We start from the raw sequence: 24,551 nt of genomic DNA on the forward strand, positions 1-24,551 counted from the left end.
TATTTGTAATCCTAGCACGTGGGAAGCTGGATCAGGAGAATCATGAGTTCAAGGCCAGCATTATTTGGCTTCATAATGAGATGCAATATTTTAAAACAAATCAATTCACTGGCAAAGCAACACTTAGAGCATCAACACCGTGCACCCACTACCTCTGTGTAGCTCCCAGATGTTTCCCCAAGAGACCAGGCCGTTATTCCTCACCCTCATTGCCCATCCCAGATCATGGAAACCATTAACCTTCCATCCTCCATGTATTGGCCTCTACTGGACATTTCATATCAATTGAATCACAAATTTATAGCCTTTTGTATCTCGTTTCTCTACTTAGTGTTGTATTTCCAAGGGTCAGTCAATGTCATTCTTTAGTGTGGGTCACTATGTCATTCCTTTCTGTGGCTAAACAGTATCCTGTTGTGTGCATGGCCCTCATTTTATTTGTCCACTGATCGCAGCCATCTGAGTTATTTCCTTCTCTCCAGCCATTATGAGATAGTGCTGCTATAGAGGTTTATGTACAAGCATTTGCTTGCATACATGTTTTCATTTACCTTGGGACTGTTTGTTTTTGTTTTTTCTAGACAGGGTAGCCCCGGCTGCCCTGGAACTCACTCTGTTGACCAGGCTGGCCTTGAATTCCAGAGATCTGCCTGCCTCTGCCTCCTGAGTGCTGGGATCAAAGGTGTGGGCAAACACTGCCTGCCTATCTTGGAACCATCTCAGGAACGGAGTTCTGCTAGTGGTCCTCACCCACTGAGCACTTTCTCCAGTCCTCTCCTTTCAACTGCCAAAACATCACAAGGGTTTTCACTACCTCATTTTAGCGTTCTCACAATGGCTTCTCTCAGGAGGCTCTGTCCCTGTCTGGGGACATCTTGTCAGAAAACAGGTTCAGAACTGTAGAATTGCCATTGAAGGTTCATGACTGGAAGATGGTGGATCCCAGTTTGGCCCGACTATAATCCAGACCCCGTTCTCTCCTGATCTCATCCTTTCTGGCCAGCTGAGGGGACTGTTCCTCAGGGATCCTATACTTCACACCTTGCTTATCTTCCTTAACTGTAAGATCCCCAAAGGTAGCCTCACTGAAGCCTCTTTGTTGAATCCGGAGCTTGCTGGATGGCAGAGGAGAGCCAGAATCAGAAGAACGCCTGAAGTGGTTGGGGATTTAGCTGGCCCTGGCTTCGGTCCCCAGCTCCGGGAAAAAAAAAAAAAGAAGAAGAATGCCTGAATCAGTATTAACCATGAGAGGACCTGAAAACAAAGGAGAAGAGTGGCCAGATGTGTGTCACCTGTAACCTGAGCTTTGGAATTCTGGGCGGAGCTAGGAACTAAAGGCTGGGTTGTGCAGATGGTCCAACCCAGAGATAGCTGTTAAACTGGGCGTGGCCATGAGCATTCTGAGCAGCCCCAGCATCTATCTAGGGCAGAAGGAATCTGTAGCATGCAGCTTCTGAAGGTTTGGAAGGCACTAGGCTCAGGTATAGCATTTTACAGATGTGACACCCGCTAAAATGACAACTGATACATGCTTCCAGCAGCCCATGAGAAGGCACATTGGATACATGAGGAGTTGGCACTGGTGCTTGGGGGATGCCCTATGCAGGTACACGGCTGGTAGGCAGAGGCAGGGGCTGCGGGCTGGCTGGCGGCAGCTAAACATCCGGGAAGAAAGCCAGTCAGGGCTGCAGTGAAGCTGCCATCAGCTCAGCAGTTCTGCTGGCTCAGCGGCCCCTCCTCCCAGGATCTTCTTCAGAGGCCTGACATTCTGGAGGGCTGCCCCAGTCCCACAGATCTGCATCCTTTGCCCCAGTACAGGTAAATGTCTGCTTGCTATGCCTTCCTCTTTCCCAGGCAGATGGGGAAGGGAATCCGGGCAGATAAACATCTTTTTATCCCTTCAGGCCTTCCTTCCCATCAGCCTTTGGGGCCTAGCTGATGTCCCCTTTTTACAGGCAAAGCAGATGAGCATCAAGGAACTTATCCACCCATGGTCACTAGTTAATAGGGTGTGATCTTGGTCTTCTGGGCCTACTCTGGGCTCTAGTCTGACCTAGCAAGGGAAGCCTCTGGCTTTCCTTTTGTCAACATCCATCCTTTGAGGTAAAGAATCACTGGATCCAAATGCCCACCTACGGCCCAGATGTCACTTCAAGACCACAATATGCACATTTAACTGGGAACAATCAGATTTCCTGTCCAAAAGGATCTAGTCAATTTCCTTTGTCTGCACATCCTTCTTCCTGGGTGGGCTGCACAGTGGGATGCCCGCACTCAAGTCTCAGGTGTGGCTCAGGGGTGCCTGTTTATGGGGGTCTACGTGATCTAAAGCTGGACAGAGAACAGGAATACGACAGCTACAGGCAAGGGCCAGCTCATTACCCCAGAGTAGCCCAAGAATTCTAAATTTAAACTTGCCCTTTGGGGTCTTGGTGGATGTATATTCGTTAAGGTGGTAGGCTAAAACATATTTTGCTTAACATATTTAACAGGTTATTAGTGTGATTTACAACTTTGAAATAGGCATTTGGTGAGTGGGTTTCTGTTTGTATTTTTTGCCCCAGGTCTCACAAAGATGATGTCTCGTATAAGCTCCAAACACATCCATAATAGTCATGATAATAGCAGTTTTCTTTTTCTATATTTACTTATTTTCATAGTGCTTCCCATGTGCTTGGCACTGTATCATGTGAAGAGGAGTCTAATACAACTGGAACCCCTGCAGCGAGGCCCAAGGACACCCTAATATTTGCAGCAGTTATTTTCTGGACGTTAACTGTATCCTGGATTAACCCTGTGAATAACCTCACAGTGAACCCTGGCATAGATGAAGGGGACACATTGTTTACCCACTTTTGACAGGGAGGGTAGATAAGAGACTCAGGCAGGCAAGAGTGAGCAGTTCAGGGGCTGGAGAGATGGCTCAGCAGTTAAGAGCGCTGACTGCTTGTTCTTCCAGAGGTCCTGAGTTCAAATCCCAGCAACCACATGGTAGCTCACAACCATCTGTAATAGGATCTGATGCCCTCTTCTGGTGTGTCTGAAGACAGTGACAGTGTACTCACATATATGAAATAAATCTTTCTTTAAAAAGAAAAAAGAGTGAGCAGTTCAGGACAGTGCAGCCAGGATAAGGGAGAACAGAGACTGGGATCCATGTGGGTTCCAAGTCCAGACCTATAACCTGGAGAGCTGAGGATGGTAGCGTGGACACAGGACTGCAAAGCATTTCTATCCCTTGGCTGTTGTTTTTTCGATCTGTAAAATGGGCATGGTAAGTTCAACCTTATCCCAAATGGCCAGCACAGCACCTGACCCTGTGACTCACCAGGAATCAGTCACTCTAACAGACCAAAGGAAAGATTTTTTTTTTTTTTTTTGCATTTAGTGATCTCTTCTGAGAGCCTATCACATATCAGAAGACCTAGGCTCATTCCCCAAGCCTCATGAGGGACTCTACCATGATCAGAATTCTATGATCCTGGAAAGCCCTGTTGTACACAGTCCAGGGCTACAAGAAGAGTGGGTTGGTTGTGCATGAGTGAACTGGTTGTGCATACATGAACCCTCACCGAATTCTCTCCACTATATTGCTGGGCTGCTCTCTGCTCCTGCTTGCAAATAAGGAAGTGGAGGGAGCAGAACCTTACCCAAGACCTGGAGCTCAATCCCTGTGAGTTCATAATGCTTCAGGCAAAATAAGAGGCCTGGAGCAGCCCTAGCCTTCGGGCAGGGAGGAGGTGGTGTTGGTCAAGCCAAGAGATCCTGACTGGGAACCTGTGGCTAGGAGATTGCTCAGGTTGGGCTAGACTAGAATGGTTCTGAGCAAGGCTGGGCCTTCATTGGTGCTGAGGATGGGAGGTTAAGTTCGTCTTGGTGGATATAGACAGTTACAGCCAAGTAGCCGAGAGTGTTGAAGTCAATCTCCCTTCCAGTCTGTCCTCGAAGGAGAACTGTCATCCTGCATTGTTGTGGAGAGAAGCCAGAGGCTGCTAGGGAAGAAGGTGTAGTTGGGGGGAGGAGGGGTACGGGTTCCCTGACACCGAATTCATTATTGGGAGATTCCTCTTCGCAATCTCTCAACACCTCCCACAGGAATCACGGGCCAGAAATGTCTGACAGCCTCTGGAGGGCCGGCACCGGTGGCACTTGTGCCCGGCTTCCCGCCCGCCCACTGTCTCCGAGTCCCTCCCCCTCAGGTCTCTCAGCCTGGAGAAACCTCTCCTAGGTTTAGCCTTTCGTCGCCGCCGTGTCCGTGCTCGGTGGTCAGCACCCCTGCGCACCGTCCTCTGTCCCTGGCGACCGTCCTCGGTTCCCCGCTGTCCGCAGAGGCCTAGCCTGACCCGCGAACCCAAACGTGGGGAGGGGGCGTCGGGCGTGGGGGGTGGGAGGGGAAGGGCCAATGCGGGGGCGGAGCCTAGGAGCCGGGCGCGCGGCCGGCGCGGGCTGACGGAGGTCAGCGGCCGCGGGAGCGGACCCAGGCGTCCGGGAGGCGGCTCAGACGCGGCGCGCCACCGGGTGCCCGCCGCCGCCGCCGGCTCCCGCCCCTGGGCCGCCCCCCGCCCGTGACGCGCTATCCGTCCCTCCGCGTCGGAGCCCCAGCCCCAGTTCGAGCCCGAAACCCCAGCCCGAGCCCGAGCCCGAGCCCGAACCCACGGAGGGCGCTGGGCGGCGGGCGGCGGGCGGCGCAGGGAGCGCGGGCTGGAAAGGATGCGATCGCAGACGCCGAGCCGCCGCTGCGTCTGAGCCGCCGAGAGCACCGAGCGCCGCGTCGCTGCGGGCCCGGCGGCGCCATGGGGAAGGAGCAGGAGCTGGTGCAGGCAGTGAAGGCGGAGGACGTGGGGACCGCGCAGAGGCTGCTGCAGAGGCCGCGGCCGGGGAAGGCCAGTGAGTGCGGGGGGCGCGCGGGGCGCGGGCGGGGCCCACACCGCCAGGGTGCAGGGCGAGGAAGGGATGCTGTGGGTCTCCCGGGGTGGGGCGGGGCCAGGAGCGCTCAGACCCTTGGTCCGCGTACCCCCTTCTCGCCCCAGCTCTGGAGGAGGGGCGGCAACGAGCGCCGCCGGACAGTCCACCCAGCCCCCTGCGGGCACCTGCGGCACCCACGGTCCCTGAGGCCGCTGGCGATCACATCTTCCCTCGGATCCCCTCCCTTTCCAGGCTGCAGGCTGATGATTTCTACTTGTGCTTTTAAGGGCGAGGCGGATTCCCCCCCCCCCCCAAGAATCACTGTAGAGAGAGGAGGGGCCCTTGCAGTGAGGGGCGACCAGAGGCTAACAATCTCTGTCAGACCTCTTCCCCACCCTATGTTTAATAACACGCTTTGCAGGGAAAGGGGTGGGGGGAGAGGACCACGCTGGGGGTGTGGCTGCCCAGGCATGGCCAGTGGGGGCCATTTACTGATGAGGGAGTAAAATACAGGCGCCCAAGGTCGCCCAGCCCTGTGGCAGGCTGGGCTTCAGGCAGGGACAGCCTGGGGGATAAAGACTGTAGGCTCTTGCAGGCTTCTATAGACCCTGGTCATCCCTGGCTTTTCTGCTGGGAAAGGGGGCCAAGGATCTGTGAAGGAGCTCCCACACCATCCCTAGCTTGTGCCTTGGGGGTCCAGGAAAGGCCTAGGAGCTTAGAGCTTTGATTCTAGCTCTCAACCCTACTCATTCTAGAGCCTCCCTAGGGGCCTCTGAAGATGGATGGATGGGCGTGTGGACTAGCCAAGTGTGCAGCTGCGCACGTATGACCGTGTCAGTGTGTCAGGGCACCTGTGCAGGCACTGCAGGTCAACACATGGAACCTGGGTGCTTTCACTCCCAACCCACCATTATAAACTGCATGTAAGCTGTGGGTGGGGGGATGTCCCATTTCTCCAGGGGGCTGCTGAGACGTGGGACTGTCTGGAGTGGCTCCTATTCACCTGAAGGAAGGACACTGGTGCCTCCAGGGCAAACAGACTGCCTAGGAAGCCCCACTTACTAGAGCTGGTGTTAGTTAGGGCCTCAGGGCTGAGTGAAGAGCTTCTTAGGGAGGTGAAGATGGGAGAGAGGAAGGCACAGCTTTCCACCTTGTGGCCTTATGTCCTTGGTCAATCTGACTCTCCAGGCCTTAATGGCTTTATCTGTAGAATGGAGCATCTGTGGTCCCTGCCACCCTACAGCATCATGAAAGCGGTAAGAAGGGACTGATGAAGAGGAGACACTTAGTTCCAGTTCAGTAAATGCTAATGGAGCTGGCTTTTTTCTGCTGACAGCCAGTGGGAACCACAGATGTGGGGGATCTTCTTCCCTTCCATTTGGCCATCATGGATAGGTGAGAGGGTTGTAGTCTCTGTCTGGGTCTCTACCTCTGCCCCTGACTGATGTGGACTCAGCAGAGGCACCTGTCCTGCCCCTTCTGTCTGTACTCTCTGAGTCAGAGGGGCGGTGTAATAAATCAGACAGAGAAATCCCTCCATGAATTAGCTCAGTTGTCATGGCAACACTGGCCTGCTTTGGAGTAAGATGTATTTTGATTTAGCAAAGTACAGCTGGAGTTTGGGCCATGGGGTTGGGGGTTATCCATAAGGATCCTCGAGAGAGTGCCCCCCCCACCCCCGACAGCTTAATGGCACACGCCTTTCTTTAATCCTAGCAATTGGGAGGCAGAGACAGGCAGATCCCTGGAAGTTCAAGGCCAGTTTGGGCTTCCACATAGAGAGTTCTAGAGACCCTGTCTGAAAAGCAAAAACAAAACAAAAAAGAGAATGTGTTCTCCAGTCCAGCTTAGAGGTTTTCCCACAGCTTTGTTCTTGAGCTCTTCCCGATCTACCCCATGGCTGTGTCAGCCCCCACCTCATCTCCAAGGGAGCCTGTGCATGCACGCTCACTTAGCAGCTGTCCTTGAGGGAAAAGAGGCAGTTTTGGAAGGAAGATGATGGTAGGGGACTGCCCTTCTGCTGCTGGTGAGGTGTCCTTGTCTAGTTTTGTGGCCTAGCCTCCCTCCCCAAGGCAGGCTGATGACACCCTGTAGAAATTCCCAGAGGAATCACACACACACACACATACACACACAATCTTGGCCCATTAAGAATTCCCTTCTAGCAGGCTGTGTGGCTAGCAGGCTTTTAAAAATTAATTAATTAATTAATTAATTATGAGTACGCTGTTGATGTCTTCAGACACACCAGAAGAGGACATCAGACCCCATTTACAGATGGTTGTGAGCCACCATGTGGTTGCTGGGATTTGAACTCAGGACCTCTGGAAGAGCAGTCAGTGCTCCTAACCACTGAGCCATCTCTCTAGTCTGTAGCACACACCTTTAATCCTAGCACTTTGGAAGCAGAGTCAGGAGGATCTCTGTGAATTCTAGGCTACCCTAGCCTACATATTGAGTTCCAAGCTAACCAGAGCAACATAGTGAGGTCTGTGCGTTTGTTTTTAAATTCCCTTCCTACTGGGTGTTTGGATCTGACCTCAGACTGGTCTCTGCGGAGCAGCTTGAGGTCTGGGGTCACAAGAAACAGGGGTGAGGTGTGTATGTGTGTGTGTGTGTGTGTGTGTGTGTGTGTGTGTGTGTGTGTGTGTGTTACTGGGGATGGAATCCAGGCCTTTATGAATGTTAAGTAAGCTGTCTGCCGGGGTTGGGGATTTAGCTCAGTGGTAGAGCGCTTGCCTAGCGAGCACAAGGCCCTGGGTTCGGTCCCCAGCTCCGAAAAAAAGAAAAGAAGAAAAAAAAAAGAGTTGGAAAAAGTAAGCTGTCTGCCATGACGCTGCACACCATGCCTATGTCCCGGATTGGTGCAAAAACCTACGAAACAGTGAAAGGGGGTCCTGAGGCCTGCAGCCTGGCCACTGCTCGCCCCCTCCTGGGTTCTCAGGCCTCCTCGGCTGTCTTTTGTTTCCAGTTTATTCTCAGAGCCTGCCCTGCCATGGGATGGCTACTCCAGCCCCACACCTTCCTCAGTATCTCCTGGAGGCGCTCTGGGATCTCAAACTGCTCTTCAAACAGTTTACACTAGCCCCCTCCCTGTGGGACTATAAATCTGTGTCCTTGGAAAGGTGACCCTCCCCACATGATCTTTTATAAAATTAAGTCATTTTCTTTTGAAACGGTCTCACTCTGTAATCCTGACTGGCTAGCTGGGGCTATGTAGATCAGGCTAGCCTTGAACTCCCAAGAGATCATCTGCTTCTGCTTCCTAAGTGCTGGGATCAAAGGCACGCAACACCACACTCTGCCAGCAGTCCCGTTTTTGACCGAGTCCCCACCACATCCCTCATGTCACTGAGTCTTGACCTCCATGCCCTTCCGAAACATCGGCTTCTGCTTGCCTGACCTCAGAGCAGCTTACCTGGGCTTTCCACCCCCTAAACCTGACTCTGTAGCTGCCCAGAAGCCCTGTGGTGGAGGGAGGGCAGGGATTTGGGAAACCTTGGAGACCCTGAAACCTGGTTGCATCACAGTTGAAAAGAATGGGAGAAAGTGACTTGTGCATGGCCAATCTGGAGAGGGTACCATGGAACGGTGACATCAGTTCACAGCAGGGGTCTGTAGCAGGCCCAGCCACACATAGTTTTAGGGCCTGCATGAGATGCAAAAGTAGGGCCCGTATCTGAAGTCAAACTATTCAAGAAGAGTACCTGCCCAGGTCACCTACCCATGAAGCTGGCCCCGAGAGTGGACAGACAGCATGTAGGATGGAGAGGGTAATGTTTTAAACCGCTAAAGCCAAGAAGAAGTTTGATGTGATACACTGGTGGCAATGAGGGCTAGGCAGAAAAATATAGCGAATCCAGGGAGGGTGACATTTTGGGTGAGAGACCTTAGAGTAAAAGCTACATCTGCACAAACCTGAAGTATGTGAAGGAGGTGTGATGCAAAGGCCCTGTGGCCATCGTGGCCATGTGTTAGAGGGACATCTAGGGGGCTGCAGTTAGAGCAAGGATAACAGAAACAGAGGGGGAGGGAAGAGGTCCAGACAAAAGCAAGGGCCAATCACATGAGATGTGGCAGCCTCAGCCTCCATTCCAGTGAAATGGGCCAGGAGGGTTTCTAGGATGCCTGACCTGGGTTGTCGGTTCCCAGAGTGGAAACCAACACTTTTCTCTGTGGGTTTTTGTTTTGCGACAGTCTCACTGTTTCACTGGACCAGGCTGGACTCATAGAGATCTACCTGCTTCTGCTCCCCAGTACTGGGATTTAAGGCACGCACCATCATACCTGGCTCCTTTTTAAAAAAAAAAAAAAAAAAAACACATTCATGTCTGTACGTGTGTTTTATTTATTTGTTTATTTGTGTGAGTGTGTGTGTGTGTGTGTGTGTGTGTGTGTGTGAGAGAGAGAGAGAGAGAGAGAGAGAGAGAGAGACATGCGTGCAAGTGTCATAATGCATGCGTCAGAGGACAATTTGCATGACTCAGTTTTCACTCTCTACCTTTGGTCTTGCTGGCAACCACCTTTACTTGATGAGCCATCTCATTGCAGCACACCCCTTCCCCACACCCCTCCCTCATACCCCTCCCCCACTCCCATGGCTTGCTTTTTTTTTTCCTTTTCTTTGAGACAGGATCCAAGTTGAGCTGGAACTTGAAGCCTTTCTGCCTTCCCCTCCAGAGTGTTCTCATGACAGACATATGTACCACATCTGGCTGTAGCTTGTAGTTTTAGAAGTTTTGTTTTGCTTGCCCCCTTTCTTCCTTCCTTCCTTTCTTTTTTCTTTTTTTTTTTTTTCTTTTTCTTTTTTTTTTTTTTTGGTTCTTTTTTTTTCCGGAGCTGGGGACTGAACCCAGGGCCTTGCGCTTCCTAGGCAAGCGCTCTACCACTGAGCTAAATCCCCAATCCCCCTTCCTTTCTTGTTACAGAGTCTTTGGTAGCCCAGGCTGGCCTCAAACTTTCTATGTAGTCAAGTTTGGCCTTGAACTTGTGGTCTTCCTCTCTTTGTCTCTTGAGTGCTGAGGTCACAAGCGTATGCCACTATGTCTGACTGTGATATGCATTTTAACAGTGCTCCAAGTTGTGTTTACACAGGACAAACTGAGGGGTACGAGGACTCAGTAGTGACACCAATGGGGAAGCAATGGCAGGGATCCTACCTGACGTGCCAGTCGGGTCCATGGTGATAACCACGACCTGGTGAAAAGCATAGGACTCGGAAGTGTATCCATACCTGAAAACATGACTCAAGTTCATGAGAAGGACCCCCAAGACTGCCTTGTTACTGTTTTGTGCTTTGAGACAGGGTTTCTCTGTGTAGCCCTGGCTGTCCTAGAACTCACTCTGTAGACCAGACTGGCCTCAAACTCACAGAGATCTGTTTCTACCTTCTGAGTGTTGGGATTAGGGTGTGCACCACCACTGCCACCACCATGTTGCTTGACGTGTGTGTGTGTGTGTGTGTGTGTGTGTGTGTGTGTATTTTAAGACAAGGTCTCACTGTCTGACTCTGGTTATACTGAAACTCACTCTGTAGACCAGGCTGGCCTTAAACTCACAGGGATCAGCCTGCCTGCCTCCCAGATTCTGGAATTAAAGGCCAGTGCCACTACACCTAGCAGCCAGGGTTGACTCTTGATGTTTGGTCCGGTTGACCACTAGGAAAGTGGTCTACAGTTGATGAACTGGAACCAGTGTATCTGAGAACACGGGAGGGACCAGAAGGTGGCGCTATCTTCTTTCTATCCAGGAGAGACACTAAGAAGTGGGGGTCTGTCCAGCTGGTGTTAGCAAGGCCTAGGGTTCAAGTAATGCCCTGAATTTCATCAGCTCGGGGTGATGCTACCCTTTCTAGCTCATGGAAGAGCCTGGTGGCCAAGGCCACAGGGCTAGGAAGTGTCAGAACAAAGATTCAAAGTTGGGTGCAGCTGGCTTCCTGGGCTTCAGGGATTGTCAAGAGACCCACATGCTGTGGCCAGTGGCTGAGGCTGAGCCAATCCAAGCTAAGTCCTACAGCCAGCCCACTGTGACTCTACTCTCTTGGCTCCCCTGCCTTTAGGTCCCCCACCCCCACCCCTGTCCTGAGCCAGGACAAAGGGGCTTCTGTCCTTCCAGCCCCCCCCCCAACAGAGTGACTGACCCACAAATGGGTTATATAACCATGGCCCAGACAGGCAGGGGGTTGGCAAGAGTCCGGTGGACAAGGGCCCACTGGGATGGCTTTGGTGGGCTCTCTCTTCTGAAAGTTCTAGAGAAGGCCAGGGTGAGGGAGGCCCCAAGATGAGAGAGACCCCAGAAAAGAAAGAGTGTGGACCCCAGGGCTTCAATTGGTCTGAATATGGAATCTGAACATGGCTTTTGTGGGCAAGGTGACCATTGGCATGGGTCACCTAGAGGCCCTTGCCTACAAGACAGCCTTCTCTTCATGCTGCCGGATTGTAAGGCTTAACCACACAGCAGCCAGAGCTGGCAGCACAGGGCTTGGAGATGCAGTCCTTTCCCCAGAAATACCCCATTTCCGGGTGTTCCAGCCTCTTCAGCCACCCCCGGCCCCATCTGGGTCCTTCTGAGAGACAGATGGGGCTGGCTCTCTCCCTCCCACCAATGGCAGGTGCTGAGCCAGCATCCTAAGAGAGGGGTGCATGTGCACATGTGTGTGCCCATGTGGTGCATGGGCTGGTCTCCCATTCCCAGATGAGGACAGGCCGACGTCCCCATATGAGTGCAATGGGAAACCAAGGCCCAAGTTGCCGGCACCTGGAGCTGAGTCCCGGCTGAGCTGGATGTGTGACTGCAGATTTAAGACCTTGCTAGAGCAGGCAGGCAGATCACCACTACCCTCTCCTATTCTTAGGAGGGTCTGGACCACCTTTCCTTACTGGGTCTCCCTCTCTCCACAGAGCTCCTGGGCTCTACCAAGAAGATCAATGTCAACTTCCAGGACCCAGATGGGTGAGTTGTCAGCTTGGGCAAGGGCAGAAGGAATGGGGTAGGTAGGCCCCAGGGAAGGCTGGGCCTTGGCTTCTCTCCTAGACCTGTCCTTCACCTGCCCAGCTTCTCAGCCCTGCACCATGCTGCCCTGAATGGCAACACCGAATTGATCTCTCTGCTGCTGGAGGCTCAGGCTGCTGTAGACATCAAGGACAACAAAGGCAAGCCTGGTGGGCGGGGGGGGGGCTTGAAGCCAAGGGCAGGGGACAAGGCTGAGGATGATATCCTGGCAGCCTCGATGGCCTCACCACTGAGGTCTCCAGCCCAAGGCATCTGCCTGGGTTAGGCCAGAACCTTAGAGATAGCGACATGTCCTTAGTGAGGGTTGGCTTTAGGGTCAGGATTTAGTTTCCAACAAACCACACCTGTCCCCAGGCATGCGGCCGCTGCACTACGCGGCCTGGCAGGGCCGGAAGGAGCCCATGAAGCTGGTGCTGAAGGCAGGCTCAGCAGTGAATGTCCCATCCGACGAGGGCCACATACCCCTGCATTTGGCTGCCCAGCATGGTCACTACGATGTGGTGAGGCCTCATGGGGAGTCTGGGTGGGCAGTCAGGCAGAGGGTTGGGTGGTCCCAGGGATAATCCGGCCCTTGTCCCTCAGTCAGAGATGCTACTGCAGCATCAGTCCAACCCCTGCATGGTAGACAACTCCGGAAAGACACCTCTGGACCTGGCCTGCGAGTTTGGCCGCGTAGGGGTAAGTCTCTCACAGAGGTGGGAGAGGGGTTCCTCCTGCCTGCCCAGAGTAGGGCTAAGGGACAACTCGAGCCAGGACCACCCTTCCCTGATCCTTCCTTCCAGGTGGTCCAGCTGCTGCTAAGTAGCAACATGTGTGCGGCCCTGCTGGAGCCCCGACCAGGGGACACCACTGATCCCAACGGTACCAGTCCCCTGCACCTGGCCGCCAAGAATGGCCACATCGACATAATTAGGTACAGCCAGGAACAGGAGTGGGGCCAGCCGCAGGCTTCTGGGGCATGGTGGTATTCAGGGGCACAGGCTCCTGTTCCTAGCTTGGGAATAAGAGAGGAGCCTCCAGGATGGTGGCACAGGTCTGTCATGCTCTTGAGGAGCTAAGGCTGGAGGATAGAAAGTTCAAAGCTAACCTTGGCAACTTAGCGAACATCCTGCCTAACAATGAAAAATAAAGGCCTTGAGTTAGATGTGCTTGTAAGTATCTCTAATCCCAGTACTCTGAGGGTGTGGGGCAGAGCCCGGAAAATCAGGAGTTCAGGGTCTTCCTCTGCTACATAAGGAATTCGATTCCACTTGGTCTGTGTGAGACCCTGTCTTAAAGGATGGACGGGGCTGGTGAGATGGCTTAGTTAGTGAAGTGCTTGCCACACGGTCACGAAGACTTGTGTTTTGATCCCTGTATCCATGTAGCAGCCAGACATGGCAGCATGTGCCTGTAGTCTCACTGCTGGGGGGAAGGGACAAGAGCATCCCTGAGGCTTTGCTGTTCAGCCAGTGTAGCTGAACCAGAGTGCTCAGGTGTTGGGGAGAGACTCTGTCTCAAACGTTAAGGTGGAAGGAGGACAGGCGGTTCAGCAGTGAAGAGCACTTTTCACTCTTCTAGAGGACCCAGTGTTGGGTAGCTCACAACATCCTATAACTCCAGCTTCAACAAACTCCACACCCTCTTATGACCTTCACAGACACTCCACATACTCACATGCACACACCCACATGCACACACTCACATGTACACACTCACATGCATACACTTATATGCACACATGCAAGAACTCACATGCACACACATGCAAGAACTCACATGCATGCACTCACATGCACACATGCAAGAACTCACATGCACACACCCACATGCACACACTCACATGTACACACCCACATGCACACACACATGCATACACTTATATGCACACATGCATGCACTCACATGCACACATGCAAGAACTCACATGCACACACATGCACATACTCACATGCACACAACTCACATGCACACACTCACATGCTCACATTCACATACATATATCCATTTGCAGACACATGCACACATACACATAAAGAGCAAAAAAAAAAAAACCTTTAAAAACTTGAAGAGCAATTAAGGAGCACATCCAGCATTGACCTCTGGCCTTTACACACATGTACACACATGTGAATGTACACTTGCACACTTGTACATTACAAATGGAGATGTATGGGGTTGGGGATTTAGCTCGGTGGTAGAGCGCTTGCCTAGCAAGCGCAAGGCCCTGGGTTCGGTCCCCAGCTCCGAAAAAAAGAAAAAAGAAAAAACAAACAAACAAACAAAAAAAAAAAACAAATGGAGATGTATGGACACAAAATCGGCTGGGATATAGCTCTGGTGGAGTGCTTGCCTAGCATGCATGAGGCCTTGGGTTCAACCCCTAGCATGCGTGTGTGTGTGCGTGTGTGCGCGTGTTTCCTGTAAGAAGGTGTAGGGTTATGGTCAGGCCTGAGTGTGCCCAAATGATAAAGGAGAGGCTAGGGAGAGCCCCCACTTTTTAGATTTATTTATTTATTTAACGTATATATGAGTACACTGTCGCTATCTTCAGGTACACCAGAAGAGGGTATCGGATCCCATTACAGATGGTTGTGAGCCACCATGTGGGTGCTGGGAATTGAACTCAGGACCTCTGGAAGAGCAGCCAGTGATCTTAGTTGCTGAGCAATCCCTCCATCCTGGAAGAGGCTTTCCTATCTTCTCAGTCCTGTCTTTGACTTGGTCTTACCACCTGTTGAGATCTTCCCTGAGCCTCAGTTTCCTCATCTGTAAAGAGGGCCCACAACATTGCCTACCCTAGGATTGAACAAAACAACATCTGTGAAAGCTCAGTCAGGGACAGGCCTTCTGCAAAGCGTCAGGAGAATCAGACATTGTATCATCACACAAGGGGATGGGTGGCTTCTCATCCAGCCCTGGCAAGCAGTTAGACTCAAGGTCTGATCTGAGCATCCTTCTCAGGGCCCCTTCTGAAAGGCCGTGTCTGCTTTCTCCACCTTTGCAGGCTCCTCCTCCAGGCCGGCATCGACATTAACCGCCAGACCAAGTCTGGCACAGCCCTTCATGAGGCTGCACTCTGTGGGAAGACAGAAGTGGTCCGGCTACTGCTGGATGTAAGTCTGGTGGCCCAGGACACAGAGAGATGGGTTGGAGCCAAGTGGAGGACATGGGGATCCCTGACAAGGCCTTGGCCTTTGGTGTATGCAGAGTGGGATCAATGCCCAGGTGAGGAACACCTACAGCCAGACAGCACTGGACATCGTGCACCAATTTACTACATCCCAGGCCAGCAAGGAGATCAAGCAACTGCTTCGAGGTGGGCCTGGGTGGGGCTGGGCTGGGTCAGGGCTGGGAAGAAAGGACAGCTCCCAGGACTGGGTGTCTACTCCCTGTGTTTCCAGAGGCTTCAGCGGCTCTCCAGGTCCGGGCTACAAAGGATTACTGTAACAATTATGATCTGACCAGTCTCAATGTGAAGGCTGGGGACATTATCACGGTGAGGACTGTCCCTGGGTGCTATGGCAGAGACGGAAGGGACTCTGGCATGCTTAGAACACCATCCTGCAGCAGCCTGGGGAGGGTGCAGGATAGCAGGCCTCGTCTGCCAAGGGGAGGTCTCTGCCTGAGTACACACACCCCGTTTGTTTGGTCAGGTACTTGAACAGCATCCAGATGGCCGGTGGAAAGGCTGTATCCATGACAACCGGACAGGCAATGACAGGGTGGGCTACTTCCCATCCTCGCTGGGGGAGGCTATTGTCAAGCGAGCCGGTAAGTCCATCCCACTCTGGAGAGAGGCAAGCAGGGGACACTCAGCTGAGACTGGGGACTGGAAAGGAAGAGGTATACCTTAGGATGTTGGGTGCAGAACCAGGTTGACCTCTAGCCCATGAGCAGGACTGGCATCCAGTAACCCCTCCTGCTGCTACGCTGTCAGCAGAGTCCCACACGCCTTCCATAGTCCAGTTCTTAGGTGGCCACTCACCACACAGGGTCCTAGGCAGACATTGGTCTTCTGAGGTGGGAAGAGCACTGATGTTAGTTAATCCAGGAAAAGAACCAACCAGTGACACGGAGAAAGTGAAGCAAAGCCCACCTTAGATCAGAAAGGGCTCTGAAGGGTGGTAGCGGGCAAGTCATGTTCAACACAATCCGGGTAACATAAACCACGTGTTCAAGGGCGTGTGACAGGACCGGTCTCAGCGCTCAATGGGCAGGAGGGCACGGTGGAGCTTAGGAGAGGAGTTCAGAACCAAGTTGGAAAACTCCATAGTATGCTTTAAAGAGGCTGGAGGTGGGGTAGGGACGGGGTCTACTTGTTTTAGAGTGGACAGGATGGAGATTGGCAGCTGTGGCAAGAGGGCCAGGTAGATGGTGTGATCAGGCACCTGTGGTTCCTAGGATAGATTTGGCCTCAAGCCACTGGGTGGTTTCTGACTTGTCCCCTAGCACTGAGAAAATCAACTATTCAGTTATCCTCGGTCTGGTTGTCTATACCTTAGGGCTGGTGCTAGGACTCCTTGCCCTGGGTCCTCTACCACTGTGACCCGGTCTCAAGACATTTAGTGTCTCTCACATTACTGAAGCCAGAAGGCTGTAGAACGGCCTCTCTATGCTGCTTCCTCTCTGTGTCTGGCTGTGTCTGGGCTGCCCAGGGTTCAGGAAAGCTGTTGTTTGACCTACAGGTTCCCGGACAGGCAGCGAGCCAAGCCCACCCCAGGGAGGTGGCTCACTGGGTCCCTCCGCACCCCCGGAGGAGATCTGGGTGCTGAGGAAGCCTTTTGCAGGTAGGCCAGGGACCTCCTGAACACTGGGGCAACCGTTTGACTGCTGGGTGTTACTGTGGGGACAGCACATTTCACGGTCCCTGTCCTGGCAGGTGGAGATCGCAGTGGCAGCTTGAGCAATGTGGCTGGGGGCAGGAGTACTGGGGGCCATGCCCTGCATGCAGGCGCTGAAGGGGTTAAGGTGAGTGAGCAGGGAGGGGTGGCCAGGGCAGGGTGGCCAGACAAAGAGCAGTGCTAGCGAGTGGCCTTTCTGGGTTCTAGCTCCTGGCAACTGTGCTTTCCCAGAAGTCAGTCTCCGAGTCCAGCCCAGGAGATAGCCCGGTCAAGCCTCCTGAGGGCTCTTCAGGTAAGAGCAAGGACCCAGCTGTGCTGGCCCAAGATGAAGGTGGCCGCTATCTATTCCTCACCCTGGCATTCCCTCTCATCACCAGGTGCTGCCCGGTCCCAGCCTCCAGCAGCCCATGCTGGGCAGGTATATGGGGAGCAGCCACCCAAGAAGCTGGAATCGTCCTCGGCCTCTGAGGGCAAGGTACAGGGCTTGGTCAGATCCAGGCCTGGATCTGGGAGGGATGGGTTGACAGTCTGACAGGCATAGCTGGCCACAGCAGCTGCTGTGGGCCTCGACAGACCAGACTCTGTCTTTTTGTCTGTTTCTGTGTCATATGTGCACACGCACACCAGTGTACAGGTGTTGTCTATCGTGCAGGCTGTGAGCTAGTGTGTGCACACTTGCAGAAGTACGAAGGGCGCTGTGTGGATGTGCAACAGTGGTCAACCGTGAGCTGAGCGTACATGCGTGTGGCTGCAGAGATGGAAGGGGATGGGTGTGAGCCGTGTAAATGTTTCTGTGGGTGCAGTGGGTCACATGTGTATGGCTGTGGTGCGTGACCTGATGGCTGATCCTATGCAGCAGAGGAGGCGAGGGACTTCTGAGTAGGGCACAGAGCCCAACTTCCAGGGAGCAGCCAGGCCTGAAGCCCTTCCCCCAGAGTGCCCTCCTAAGGGGTCACACCATCTGCATCTCTGAGACGGTATGGGTGTCACGGGGTGGGGGAGGCCACGGCACAGATGCAGCAGGACCTTCCTGGTGGAGCTCCCAGAAGAAACCTGGAGGGCTGCAGATGCTGGAGCGAGGATGACAGATCGTGGAGTACTGGTGCAGTGGACCACGGCGGCGGATCCAGCACTCTGGCCATGAACCAAGCAGAGGAGGAGGCACAGTGGAGGTTGGGGCGCAGCCCAGCAGGGGACAGGCTGCAGTTGGTGCCTTGTGTCTTGCAGAGTGCTGAGGCAGTCAGTCAGTGGCTTGCCACATTCCAGCTACAGCTCTATGCCCCCAACTTCACCAGTGCTGGCTATGACCTGCCCACCATCAGTCGCATGACCCCTGAGGTGAGCTACTGTGGGTTTGTGGCCAGCCGCTTCCCTTCCAAAAGGCAGATCCCTCCTACCTGCTAGTTAATGGGCCTCCTCTTTGCATAGGACCTCACAGCCATTGGTGTTACCAAGCCAGGCCACCGTAAGAAGATTACGGCAGAGATCAGCGGCCTGAACATCCCTGACTGCCTGCCTGAACACAAACCCGTAAGGCTCCTTGCGCCCTGGTGGCCGAGCCAGGACCAGCAGGCAGATGGACAGACAGACAGGCTGCCTTCCTGGCTACATCCCTCATCTGCCTTCTGGGGTCCTAGGAAGTGGAGTTACAGATGGAGCCAGGCCTACAACCAGCACTCAGGGAGGCTGAGGCAGGAGGATCATGAGTTTAAGGCTTGCCTGGGCTACAGAGGTGGCCTGATAGCAGGGAGCTATTTGGACAGCCTGTTTGTCTATTATGGGGGTAAACTCCCCAGGCAGGCTCATGGCTAAGACTCAAGGGGTTGTGAGAACCTCAAGCCAGGAGGTTTTGCCTTCTCTGTTCACAGCCAGCACCCATATAGCACTGTCTTTTACACATATATGGACTGCAGATGGGCTGGTGTCAGACATGCTTGCCACATGCATGCACACAAGTCCCATTGCACATGCTGGCCTGTGTGATGGCTGACAGCAGTGGCCTTTGCTCTTTCTTACGAAGAGATACCTATATGGGGACAGCTGAGCTGATGCTGGCCCTCTGGGTTGCACACCCGCTTTGTTCTCCTATCCACCTACGGGAGAGGTGTTGCTGGCTAACCAGTGCCTGCCCTCCCCAGGGTCCTGGATCTCTTGGCAAACAGGGCTGCGCCCATCTGTCCCACCATGCCACTCAGTAGTCAGCAGCTCAGGGATCTTCCCAGGAGCACATCCGGGGCTCACGGACCTCGCCTCACTCTGTCACCTGCATGACTGAAGGTGCTGAGTGTGGGTGCAAGAGTGGCCTCAGCTGGGAGCTTGGGACGACTGGGCAGTTCTTGGTGGACACTGGACATTTGCTCATTCCTGGTATGGCTGTGTGGCGAATGTGTCACAGGTGCGTGGCCATGCATCTGCTACGGGTGGGGAGACGTCGCGAGGGTGATGGAGAAAGGGTGCCTGTGCTTTGGATAGCTGGAAGCAGCATGCTGGGCGTGCGTGCCGTGTACGTGGATCTTCTGTGGCATCGTGCGTCTGTATCTGGTGTGTGGGTGTGTCTCCTCAGGACACTGCCTGTGGCCACCTGATCAGGCAAAGAAACACTTTTTTTTGTATACGAAATTGTGTCCCAAATGATAAGTATCCCAAGTGTGTTTGCGTGTGTTGACTTGTGTGTGCCCTAAGTGCAGTTGGCATGTTGAGGAGCTGGTCTGCAGTTCCCACCAAGGCTGTGCCTAGGCTGTCTGCAATACTGATATTTCAGACCTGTCTGTTTGTCCTTCTGTCTGTCTGTGCCCCACAGGCTTATCTTCTAATAATTCCAAGTAGGTGGTCACGGTGTGAGCAGCCAGCTTGGGCTGCCCCTCTCTGTCCCCCTCTCCATAGGCTAACCTGGCTGTGTGGCTGTCAATGATTGGTCTGGCCCAGTATTACAAGGTGCTGGTGGACAACGGCTATGAGAACATTGATTTCATCACCGATATCACTTGGGAGGACCTGCAGGAGATCGGCATCACCAAGCTGGGTAAGGTCCCAGCCTACCCCTTCCACATCTGCCTGTACCTACAGGTCCTCCTGACCAGCTTCTCCCCTACTCCTGACTCAGGACACCAAAAGAAGCTGATGCTGGCGGTGAGGAAACTGGCAGAGCTGCAAAAGGCAGAATACTCCAAGTATGAGGGGGGACCGCTGCGCCGAAAGGCACCCCAGTCACTTGAAATGATGGCCATCGAGTCACCACCCCCATCTGAGCCTGCTGCAGCAGAGTGCCAGTCTCCTAAGATGACCACCTTCCAGGACAGTGAGCTCAGTGGTGAGCTGCAGGCTGCCTTGTCCGGCCCAGCTGAAGCAGGTGCAGCTGCTGCCGAGAAATCCTCCAACCACCTGCCAGCCACTCCGAGGACAACCTCGCGACAGGAGTCCAGCCTGAGTGGACGGGCTCGGCACATGAGCAGCTCTCAGGAGCTGCTGGGTGATGGGCCTCAGGGGCCGGGCAGTCCTATGTCACGAAGTCAGGAATACCTTCTGGATGAGGGTCCAGCTCCTGGCACCCCACCCAAGGAGGTGCGGTCTAGCCGCCATGGCCACAGTGTCAAGAGGGCCAGTGTGCCCCCAGTGCCTGGCAAGCCACGACAGGTCCTTCCATCCGGTGTCAGCCACTTCACGCCCCCACAGACGCCCACCAAAGCTCAGCCAGGCTCCCCTCAGGCCCTTGGGGGACCTCATGGTCCAGCCACAGCCAAGGTGAAGCCCACCCCACAGCTGCTACCACCAACAGACCGACCCATGTCACCCCGTTCCCTGCCTCAGTCACCCACACACCGTGGCTTTGCTTACGTGCTGCCCCAACCAGTTGAGGGTGAGGCAGGGCCACCCGCTCCAGGACCTGTGCCCCCACCGGTACCAGCAGCTGTGCCCACACTATGCTTGCCCCCAGAAGCTGATGTAGAGCCTGGGCGGCCCAAGAAACGTGCCCACAGCTTGAATCGCTATGCAGCGTCCGACAGCGAGCCCGAGCGGGATGAGCTGCTGGTGCCTGCTGCCGCTGGACCCTATGCCACAGTCCAGCGGCGTGTGGGTCGGAGCCATTCAGTGAGGGCTCCTGCTGGCACTGACAAGAACGTTAACCGCAGCCAGTCCTTTGCTGTGCGGCCACGTAAGAAGGGGCCCCCACCCCCTCCACCCAAACGCTCCAGCTCAGCCATGGCTAGCGCCAACCTAGCTGATGAGCCGTCTCCAGATGTTGAGACAGAGGATGGCCGGCTGGGGGTCCGGGCACAACGCCGGCGGGCTAGTGATCTCGCTGGCAGTGTGGACACAGGCAGTGCTGGCAGTGTGAAGAGCATCGCAGCCATGTTGGAGCTGTCTTCCATTGGGGGTGGGGGGCGAGCTATTCGCAGGCCCCCCGAAGGCCACCCCACACCTCGTCCTGCCAGTCCAGACCCGGGCAGAGTAGCTACCGTGTTGGCCTCTGTAAAGCACAAAGAGGCCATTGGGCCTGACGGTGAAGTGGTGAACCGGCGCCGTACACTCAGTGGCCCAGTCACTGGACTTTTGGCCACTGCTCGCCGGGGACCTGGGGAACCTGCAGAGCAGAGTCATTTTATGGAGGATGGCACGGCCCGACAACGGCTTCGAGGTCCAGCCAAGGGTGAGGCAGGTGTGGAGGGTCCTCCCCTTGCCCGGGTAGAGGCCAGCGCCACACTCAAGAGGCGCATCCGGGCCAAGCAGAGCCAACAGGAGAATGTCAAGTTCATCCTGACAGAGTCTGACACAGTCAAGCGCAGGCCCAAGGCTAAGGAGCCTGACATTGGGCCTGAGCCACCCCCACCACTGTCCGTGTATCAGAATGGCACAGCCACCATCCGCCGACGGCCAGCCTCAGAGCAGGCTGGGCCCCCAGAGCTGCCCCCTCCTCCTCCACCTGCCGAGCCCCCACCCACTGACCTGATGCCACTGCCTCCACTGCCCCTGCCTGATGGCAGTGCACGGAAGCCGGTGAAGCCACCCGTCTCTCCCAAGCCCATTCTGGCTCAGCCTGTGTCCAAGATCCAGGGCTCACCTACACCTGCCTCCAAGAAGGTGCCACTGCCAGGCCCTGGCAGCCCAGGTAGGTATAGAAAGCCAGCTAAGACAGAGCAAGGGGTCTTAGGACAGGACCCTAGCCTGCTCCCATCTCATAGTCTGGCTTTCCTTTTTGAATTTGATGAAGCCCAGGTGGTGTGAGATAAGACTGTCTGATCTGATAGTTAAGAGCTCTTTAACTATCTACTGTGGGATAACTCTGCCACCCCTGTAGTGGACGTACGTGCCTCTTATTCAGTGAAGGAGGTACAGAAGACCCAGAGTAGTAGCACATAACATATGCAGGAAAACCTAGCCGGAGTACCCTGAGACGGGGGAGGGGAGGTTTCCAGACAGGAGAGCAGTGCAGAAGTACTGAGACAACCATTGCAGCTGGATGCATCAGTCCGCATCTGAAGGAACTTGGGAAGCAGTGACACACTTTGCAGTAGATTCGCATACCCTAGCGGCTGCAGTGAGAATAGGGCGTCTCTCTTGCTGGGTGGAGGGAACGCAGTGAGTGGTAGGTGTGTTGTTATTTCCCGGGTACCAGCGTCGTCCTCCTCCCTGCAGAGGTAAAGCGTGCTCACGGCACGCCACCGCCTGTGTCACCCAAGCCTCCACCGCCACCTACAGCGCCTAAGCCAGCCAAGGCTTTGGCGGGACTGCAGTCCAGCAGCGCCACCCCCTCGCCTGTGCCCTCGCCGGCGCGTCAGCCGCCAGCAGCCCTCATCAAGCCAGCTAGCTCACCGCCCTCGCAGAGCGCCAGCCCCGCCAAGCCCCCTTCCCCAGGGGCACCTGCGCTGCAAGTACCCACCAAGCCCCCTCGCGCTGCCGCTTCAGTGGTCTCCGGACCCCCAGTAGCTTCAGATTGTGCTTCGCCCGGGGACAGTGCTCGGCAGAAGCTGGAAGAGACTAGCGCGTGTTTGGCTGCAGCACTGCAGGCGGTGGAGGAGAAGATCAGGCAGGAAGACGGACAAGGCCCTCGGTAGGTACTTTGATCTGGGGCGGTAGTTCTGGTCCAGCACAGAGTGTGGCTCTTGCTAGTGGACTGGTATGGGTAGGCGGAGCCATCCAGGGTGGTTTAAGAGTGGGTTGCTGTGGAGCCGCCTAGCCCTGAGTAAGGGGGCCTGTGCCATCCCACCCCACTGATGCATGCCTACCCTCAGCCCCTCCTCCATCGAGGAGAAGAGCACTGGCAGCATCCTGGAAGACATCGGCAGCATGTTTGACGACCTGGCCGACCAGCTGGACGCCATGCTGGAGTGAGGCAGCCACCCACGTGGGCCCACCGTACTCCCCGCACTTTGACCTTTACCTCAGGACAGGCACTTCCAAGCGGTGGGTGGGGGCCGAGTGGGCGGGGCACGCCCAGCTCTGCACAAGCACAACTCCTACTCCTGGCCCAGGCTGGTCGTCAGCCCCCTGGCATGGGGGTCGGGGGCGCTCCAAGGGCTCTGAGCAGATGCGCTGCCCGCTGGTGCCCATTCCTATCTGCTGCTCCCTGTGCAACAACTGCTGGGCCCTACCCTTGCAGGCTTTGCTCTGCTGGCGGAGGGCTGCCCCTCCCTTGCCCTAGGCAGACTGAGCACCAAGGGAAGATGAGGGGGGTGGTCCTGTGGCCCTCTCTCCAATCTGGCAGAGCACAGGCCTAGGCCTAGCACAGAACTGCCCATTGGGGAACCTCTGCCAGCTGCTCTGGCACAGCACAAGGGACAGGGGGGCCAAGGTTGGGCTCGCCCCACTGCACCCCAGAATATAAGCTATCAAGAGTATTAATTTATTGGGAATGAGCTGAGGCAAATTTCCCCAGAAAAACAAAAAGATAACTTTAACAAATATATATTTAAAGAGAAGAAATATTATTGATTCTATAGAAACCATTTACCAACAGGAAGGTTACAAGTCCAGCTTGAGACTAAAGCTGTCAGAGGCTGAGGCCACCTGTCTGCCCTTCTCTTTCATCTAGGAGTGGTCTTGCCCCTGGTCACGAGCACACCTGGGAGGCACAATCTGGGGGGTGGCTCTGCCCAGAGCGTCTCCTCTGTTCTTCCAGCTCCCGAGTCTGAAGAATGTGAAGGACGTGCCTTGCTCTCACCGGCTCTCCTCCATGCCACACAGGGCTCGGGAGGGCTTCTTCCTTCTGGGTGTGGCCATGCCCTTGGGGTGCTGGTATAAGGGTATACCCAGTGTGAACCCTGTGTGGGCGTAAGTGCAAGGGCGTGCATGCCAGCCTAGGGGCAGATGTGTGTTTGAGCTGTGTCTGCTCCAGCCTCCCCAAGGCAGCCTCATAAGGCAGCCACCCCGCCCACCCTGAATTCCCATGGACGTTCTGCTCATGGTCTGAGGCTGTGTTGTGTAGTACCTCTCACCTTCTTTTCTTCCCTCCAAAAAATACTGACTGGTCTCCTCTCGTGTTTGCTGATCCACAAGTGTTGGGCATAACATTGACATTTCTTTAAACCCCCTCTCCCCCCAAAAAAGAAAAGAAACCCAAAACAAAACCATAATTGTGGTGTAAGCTGGTGGAGGGGCCAACTAAGGTAGTGTGGACACAGGGCCCCTCCAACTGTCACTCCTGGCGCTTCCTTATCTGAACATGCTGGCCATTTATCAGCCTCCTCTGTGTGGGCAGCCCAGGCTAGGGCTCTAGGAAGTGGGGAGGGGGGTCTGGACAGGGAGCTGCTGTCAGCTGTCAATAAACAGCAGAAACAGAGCTGCTTGGCTCACTCTTTGGGGACATGGGGGGGT

General features: G+C 54.7%; 1 protein-coding gene across 5 annotated transcripts; it reads left to right on the forward strand.

The window, feature by feature from the left end:
* The first annotated feature begins 3,368 nt into the window (after positions 1 to 3,368).
* On the forward strand, positions 3,369 to 24,516 carry Caskin1 (CASK interacting protein 1). Of its 5 annotated transcripts, none has more exons than XM_006245895.4 (20): positions 3,369 to 4,887; positions 11,805 to 11,856; positions 11,938 to 12,056; positions 12,271 to 12,416; positions 12,499 to 12,594; positions 12,699 to 12,829; positions 14,903 to 15,011; positions 15,106 to 15,214; positions 15,300 to 15,394; positions 15,552 to 15,669; positions 16,584 to 16,685; positions 16,778 to 16,866; positions 16,947 to 17,031; positions 17,117 to 17,214; positions 17,967 to 18,077; positions 18,168 to 18,269; positions 19,623 to 19,761; positions 19,843 to 21,846; positions 22,374 to 22,788; positions 22,970 to 24,516. In XM_006245895.4, exons 1-20 carry the CDS (start codon positions 4,794 to 4,796, stop codon positions 23,067 to 23,069), a joined length of 4,314 nt encoding a protein of 1,437 aa, XP_006245957.1. In that variant the 5' UTR covers positions 3,369 to 4,793; the 3' UTR covers positions 23,070 to 24,516. The 5 variants fall into 5 exon arrangements, with proteins under 5 accessions (XP_006245957.1, XP_006245958.1, XP_006245959.1 ...); NM_080690.2 differs by having other exon boundaries at positions 4,624 to 4,887; positions 11,959 to 12,056; XM_006245896.4 differs by lacking the exons at positions 17,967 to 18,077; positions 18,168 to 18,269.
* Positions 24,517 to 24,551: the final 35 nt, after the last annotated feature.

This window comes from Rattus norvegicus, chromosome 10, assembly GCF_036323735.1.
Source record: "Rattus norvegicus strain BN/NHsdMcwi chromosome 10, GRCr8, whole genome shotgun sequence".
NCBI lineage: Eukaryota > Metazoa > Chordata > Mammalia > Rodentia > Muridae > Rattus > Rattus norvegicus.